Below are 6766 nucleotides of genomic sequence, written 5' to 3' on the forward strand. Positions count from 1 at the left end.
AATAAATAAATCTTTAAAAATATTAATTATGCACACAGTGACATATAACTCAACGGAAAGATACCACTTAGGAGCCCTGGAAAAAAGCAAATTCTCTTCAGTTTGGCAGTAAGGAGACTACAAACTACAGGTCACAATAAATATGGCCGGAGCTGTTTTATGTTTTCAACAACTTTACTGTGATATAATTTATATATTGTACAATTTGCTCATTTGAAGTAATTAAATGTTTATTAGTACATTAGTGATTTGTATTTAAGGTGTTTCGGTGTGGGCCGGGAAAGTGACTCAGCTGGTAATGTGCTTGTGGGCAAGCATAAGACCTGATTTCAGATTATCAGCCCCGTGCACTAGCTACGTCTATGTCTGTGAGCTTAGCTGTGGGTTGGCGAGCAGATCCCTGCAGCTTTCTGGCAAGCCAACCTCGCACACTGGCGAGCTCCAGGTTTAGAGAGTGACCCTGTCTCCAAAACATAGCTGGAATGTTATCATAGAAACACTTGATGTCAACCTCTGGCCTCCATGTGCACACACTGACATGCACTCATGTTTCCCTGGAAACAGACAGAATCCTTAGAAGCTCGTGTGCACAGCAATAGTCTTCTGATGTCCACATACATGCCACTGCATAAGCAGCCATACCTGCTCACCCCCACACATGCCCCAATATGACAGACATCAAAACCAAAGGAAAGGGGCACGAACCCAGCAGGAAAACTCATTAACTGCTTAGAGCAGTGGTTCCCAACTTGTGGGCAGCAACTCCTTTGGCAAAGTTCTATCTCCAGAACTACTTACATTATGATTCACAGCAGTAGCAGAATGACAGATATGAAGTAGCAACAAAAATAATTCCATGGTGGGGTCACTGCATGGGGAACTGTATTCAAGGATCCCAGCATTGGGAAGGGCGAGCACCGCTGGCTTAGAGTAACACCTAGAACATACTAAGTGCTTAGTGAATCTTAACTCTTGCAGCTTTCATCCTCTCCTTTCTAAAAGTGAGAGGGTGAAACGCACACCCAGGGCTAGAGGAATGGCTCAGCGGCTCAGGCGCTGGCTCTTGCTGAGGACCCTAGCTTCGTTCCCAGCACCCACTCTGGGCAGCTCACCTGTAACTCCAGACCCAGAGGACCTAACATCCTCTTCTAACCCCCAAGGACCCCACACTTAAGTACATATGCTCACACACAAATACAATTGAATTTAAAAATAAAATAAAGCACACATCTCCAGAGGACCGTGTTGGCTTCTGTTTCTACTTCTAACTAGGTTTCTGATTTTGGTGAATTGCTTATGTTCTCAAATTAAGTAAGGGGCTGGAGAGATGTCTCAGTGCTTAAGAGCATTGGCTGTTTTTCCAGAGGACCCAAGTTCAACCCCCCCACATGGCAGCTCAAAAAATTGTCTGTAACTCCAATTCCAGGGGACCTGACACCTTCACACAGATATATACGCAGGCAAAACACTAATGCACATAAAAAAATAATAATAAGAATGATAAATATCAGTAGACAACTATCCGAAGAAATCAGAAAAAGAATGGTTCAATAAAAGTGTAGAGAAAAGTTGCCAGGAGTGGTGGCACACACATTTAGTCTCAGTGCTCAGGAGACCGAGGCAGGCGGATTTCTTTGTTTAAGCCCAGCCTGGACTTCAGAGTGAGTTCCAGGACAGCCAAAGCCACATAGAGAAACCCTGTCTCAAAAAACAAAAACAAACAAACAAAAATGGCGTCACACTACAGTTCAAGTGGAGGTCGGGTGACTTACTAGTAAGGAATGAGCTAGCTAATAGTGTCACATGAACACAGTAAAGGCACAGGTGGAATGACAACACAGAACAGAAACCTGTTCCCCTACACCCCAGATGCTGGGATCTCCTTCCACTACATGGAATAAAACTTGATTTATTTCCTTTTCCTTTTCCTTTTCCTTCTTTCCTTCTTTCTCTCTCTCTCTTTCTTTCTTTCTGTCTTTCTTTCTTTCTTAATATTTATTTATTTATTGCACTGTCACTATCTTCAGACAAAGGCATCGATCCCATTACAGATGGTTGTGACCCACCACGTGGTTGCTGGGTATTGAACTCAGGACCCTTGGAAGAGCAGCCAATGCTCTTAGCCACTGAGCCATCTCTCCAGCCCCTTGATTTTCTTTTCCTTGCCATTTCCAATATTTAATTTATTGGCAATGTTGTCAGCTCTACTTCCAAAACGAATCTCTAACTGCTTTCCTCTGCCCACCACAAACTATCTGGCATTGACTCCCTGTGTCAGCCTCCGGCCTGTTTCTGGTTTAATCCTCAGGCAGGTTGGAGTCCTTGCTGCTCGGTATGCAGAGGTGACAGTAGGCTGTGCCACTCTTTCCAATAGTTTCCCACTGTAATGAAGAGAAAATCTAAACTCATTACTGTGGGCCTTCGAGGCCCTTCTAAGTCGGGCCCCTGCCTGCTGCTCTGACCACACTTTATGCTCCTCTCCCCTAGGCTAACTAAAATCCACCCCTGAGCTGCTCAGTCAGTGGTCACATGATTGTTTGTTTGTAGTGAAATGCTCAGATCCTCGGCAGCAGCCACATTTCTGGTTCTTAACAACCAGAATGATTCCAAATCATACACAATGTATTTCCATTGGCACAGAGAGTTCTGTGGAACAAGGCAGCGTTCACTCCTCCACTCTTTCATCTGGAGTGGTTCACCTAGACTTTGAGATGGCCAGTAACTTCTCAATGTCCAGGTGTAAGTAAATGACGTTGTTCTGAGGAGCCTTCTGACTGTAACTGGATTACCTGATCTGAAGCACTCCACCATCTCACCGCCTGAGACACTTGTCACCTCATTTTCCCATTCTAGTTTCTTCAGAGCACTCACAACTACCTGAAGTTATCTTTATTTGCTTCTGTTTATACCTATGGACTGAAAACTCCATGAAGATCATATCTGATGCCCACAGCAATGTTTCCAGGGAACAGTAGGCACATAAGGCATGCAAAACAAGTAACTGAACAAAGTAAAAAACAAGTTAAATACTTGTAGAATCTGTTGGTATTCAGCCATTACTGTCTGCAGTGAACCTCACTTCTTATTCTTAAGATGGTTTTCTTAGCTCTGTTATTGAGTTTTGTTTGTGTGCTTGGAGTCAGGGTCTCACTGTGGCTCTGGCTGGCCTGGAACTCCTGTGTAGGATAGGTTAGCACTGATATCCACCTCCTCTGCCTCCCAAGAGCTGGGAGCGCTAGGATTAAGGGCCTGCACCCACCACACACAGCCTTAACTCCTTAAGTCTGGATTAGTCAGCAGCACCCCTTTCACTTGACCACTGAGGTTCTCCGTAAATTGGAGATAGTAGAATTATTATAAATAGTCATACTTCCAAGTTGGGCATGGTGCCATGCTTGTAACCCCAGCACGCAGGAGGTCAGAACAGGAAGCTAAAGAGCTTGAGGCCAGTCGCAGATATCTTAAGTTCTTATTTCAAAGCAACAACAATAAAAACCCCTTATACTTCCTTTATCTCTCTCTAAAGATCACGGTAGCATCAATAACATCTAATACAAACCTCCATCGAGGCTCCTGGACGCCCGCTTGCTTGCTGTCCGCTCAAAGTGTGGAGCAGGCCTGTCAATCAGGGCACTGGCTTGCCTGGTCTGAGCTTGAGTCCGGCCACTGTATCGGAATTTGGATCCCAGGGCAAGAAACTTGCTTTTGGGGATGGTGTCTGTAGAGGTCAGTCTGGGAGAGAAAAATGATAATAATGCTCCTATTTTATTATTTTACTTGCATTACTTTATTTATGTGACTATAAAACTAAAAATCAAACCAAGAATAAAGATGTTTCCAAACTCTCATAGCGATTTCTAGTCAAGCAATCCCTATTGTAAGTCTGGGTCATATCTCAAGCAACCAGAAGTAATTTAGTTGGGAGCTATAATATTAAAAACATTAAGTTTCTACAGGTAAGGTCTCACGGTTTACAAAACGCCTGATAGTGCTGCAGGATTCACACAACATCCTTGAAATGTATCTGATTTTACAGATACAGGAAATTGACACATCCCATGAAGAAGTTACTTGCTTAAAGCGATACAGTTATTAGGAGGCGGGTCTGTAGCAACCTACGTCCAGGACTGAGTTCAGCTGCTGGGAAAGCAACCAGAGCCCCAGGCAAACACTGGGTCTCACTCTTTACTTCCACTGTTCTTTTACAGTGCATGGAAAGGCACCGTGGGAATGCTGAGCCACGCTTTCCAGCCAAAAGAGAAAGAACACCCCGTCGCATTGTCTTGATTAAGTTGCTCTTGCCTGAGCTAAATAAAATGCCAGCTCCACAGATATGATCATTTCAATAACAGGTTCAAAACAGAAGCAGGCACAAATAACACATCCTTGGGAAATACTTGAGCAGAATAATACCTGAAGAACGTGTGATGCTCCACGCAGACCTTCCATAGTTTCTTGGCTGCTCGATAACTGGGGAGCTTGAAGCCGATGGTACTTTCATAATGTTCTTGCTATAGAGGGGCAAATAAACATAAAACATAAATACTATTCAATCAGAGCCTAAGAAACAGGATACCATCGAGATACAGCACAAACAATGTCTGGGGGTTGGCGAGATGGCTCAGTGGTTCTAGAGGACTGGGGTTCAATTCCTAGAACCCACATGGTGGCTCACAACCATCTATTACCACCGCACCACCATCTGCTCCCAAGGGACCCAACACCCTCTTCTGACCTCCATGGGTACCAGGCATGCATGTGGTGCAGACACACATGCAGGTAAAACATACACACACACAATATTTTTTAAATAAAAAAAACTTACATTAATATTTTTTTCTTATTAAAAAGAAATTTGCTCAGCAATGGAGGTTTTGTCCAAAGTAATAAGGTCAGGAAGAAGGTCTTCTATTACTTATGCATCCTAATTTTTTAGAACACACACAGTATGCAGGTACTGCTCTGAGGCACACTTTAGTCAACCTTTGACTGTCTAAAACTGCTTTTTGTTAGTCACAGACCTGCATTTGTAACTATAGATTACTCAATAATCAGGGAATGAGACATCCCATAATTGCTCCAGCCTACCACTATTATTACACAATAGAAATTAGTATTGGGAACGAGACATTTGTCTCAAACCAGATGACTGTTTTCTTTTTTAAAGGCAGGGTCTCACTAGGTTGCCCTGGCTTGTCTGGCTATGTAAAGCACAGAGCTCTGGAATTAAGGTGTGTGCCTCCTTCTCCAGCCCGGATTCTTTTAATTTTTAAAACTGACACACACTGACTTGTTGAGAATGACTGGTGTATGCATATGCTGCAGAATAACCAAATGAGGCTACCTGGTCTATGGACTAACTCATTAGTCTTTTAAGAATACTTAAAAGTCATCCTCTTGGTCATATGGGAAGAGTCAGTGCTGAAGACTAAACCACGGCCTTACACTTGCTAGTGTACCTCTCAGCAACACTCTTGGAACCTACAGTCACCATGGAGACAGCAAGTCTCTGGGACTTACGTCCTCCTCCTCGAGTGATTACAAGCTTTCTTCCCCGGGCTCTGCCAGGACTACTAGAAATCCATGCCTTCAGTCTGCCTCTGTTTCCACCTCAAGCACACTTTGTAAGATGGAAAAGGAAACAGGTTTGTTTGCATGCTCTTATTTCTAGCAACGGTCCTTCTAAGTCCAAGTATAATTTTACACATGGAGACACTGAGGTCAGAGAAATTATCTGCTTAGTCAGCTATGAGATGGCACGGCCCTCTGAAGTAGTCATGGCACCTCACTTTTCAGAATCCTGCTGTTCTCAGCTGATTTGAGGAAGAATTGTATATTTTCACTATACATTGGATAGCTAAGACTTCAAACCGAAGACTTCTCATAGCATTTATTATATTTCTTTCTGTGTATGTACTTATTTCTGCCTTCCTATATTAAAATGCAAGCTGGCTGAAGAATAGCATCCTTTTCATTACTGTTATATTTCTAGCCCCTAGAATAGTCACTGACACAAAGAACCTGTTTAATAAACATTTTGTGGTGTGCATGCCTTTCAATGTCAACACTAGAGACAGGGCAAGCAGATCTTTTTGACTTCCAGGCCACACTGAGGGGCTGCATACAGAGACCCTGTCTCAAAAGCTTCTTTCTTGTTAAGAGTCGTGGATTTGAAACTTGGAGGGAAGATACTGATAGGTGCTTGCACAAGCACATGGGTATGGAATGAAACAGTGCTTCAAGGCACAGCCAGTACTTCCAGGCTGAGACAGTACCACTGTTGACCAGCAGATGGTGATACACACACACAATGCTACCGTAGGTCAGCCTGGGCTTCTCTGGGATAGAAAAGTTATTATTTTTCATGAATATAAGGACACTCAGCTTCTGATCTTTCCAGACCCACTTCTCTAGGAAGTGGTAGAGAAGAATTTAGAGCTTTTTAAAAAATGCCCTGGGTAGGAAATAATTTAGTGGCTAAAAGCACATACTGCTCTCACACAGGATTTAAGTTCAGTTCCCACCACCTACATCAATCCCCAGAATCAGCATGGTAGAATGAAAAACCTCCACGTTGCCCTCAGCCACTGTGACATGTACTTGTTCATTATTGTATAAAGTTACCAGAAGAGATCTGACAGAAAAAAAGCTCTAGCTCCAGGGCAGTCAATGTCTCTCATGTCCTGAGACACCTATACTCATGTGCACATACCCAGACACATAGCTCCCTAAACACACACACACACACACACACACACACACACAC

The 6766-nt window shown here is 43.3% G+C and overlaps 1 protein-coding gene across 14 annotated transcripts in view; it reads right to left on the bottom strand.

The window, feature by feature from the left end:
• Positions 1-6766, bottom strand: part of Epb41 (erythrocyte membrane protein band 4.1) — a 149300-nt gene that overhangs the window by 47462 nt on the left and 95072 nt on the right. For all 14 annotated transcript variants that reach the window (XM_021159827.2, XM_029476056.1, XM_029476060.1 and 11 more), the window contains 2 exons: positions 4414-4511; positions 3560-3732 (listed from right to left, as the gene is read on the bottom strand). In XM_021159827.2, the coding sequence (XP_021015486.1) occupies positions 3560-3732; positions 4414-4511 (271 nt within the window). The remainder of the gene's footprint in view (positions 1-3559; positions 3733-4413; positions 4512-6766) is intronic.

The sequence above is a fragment of the Mus caroli genome, chromosome 4, assembly GCF_900094665.2.
Source record: "Mus caroli chromosome 4, CAROLI_EIJ_v1.1, whole genome shotgun sequence".
Classification (NCBI taxonomy): Eukaryota; Metazoa; Chordata; class Mammalia; order Rodentia; family Muridae; genus Mus; species Mus caroli.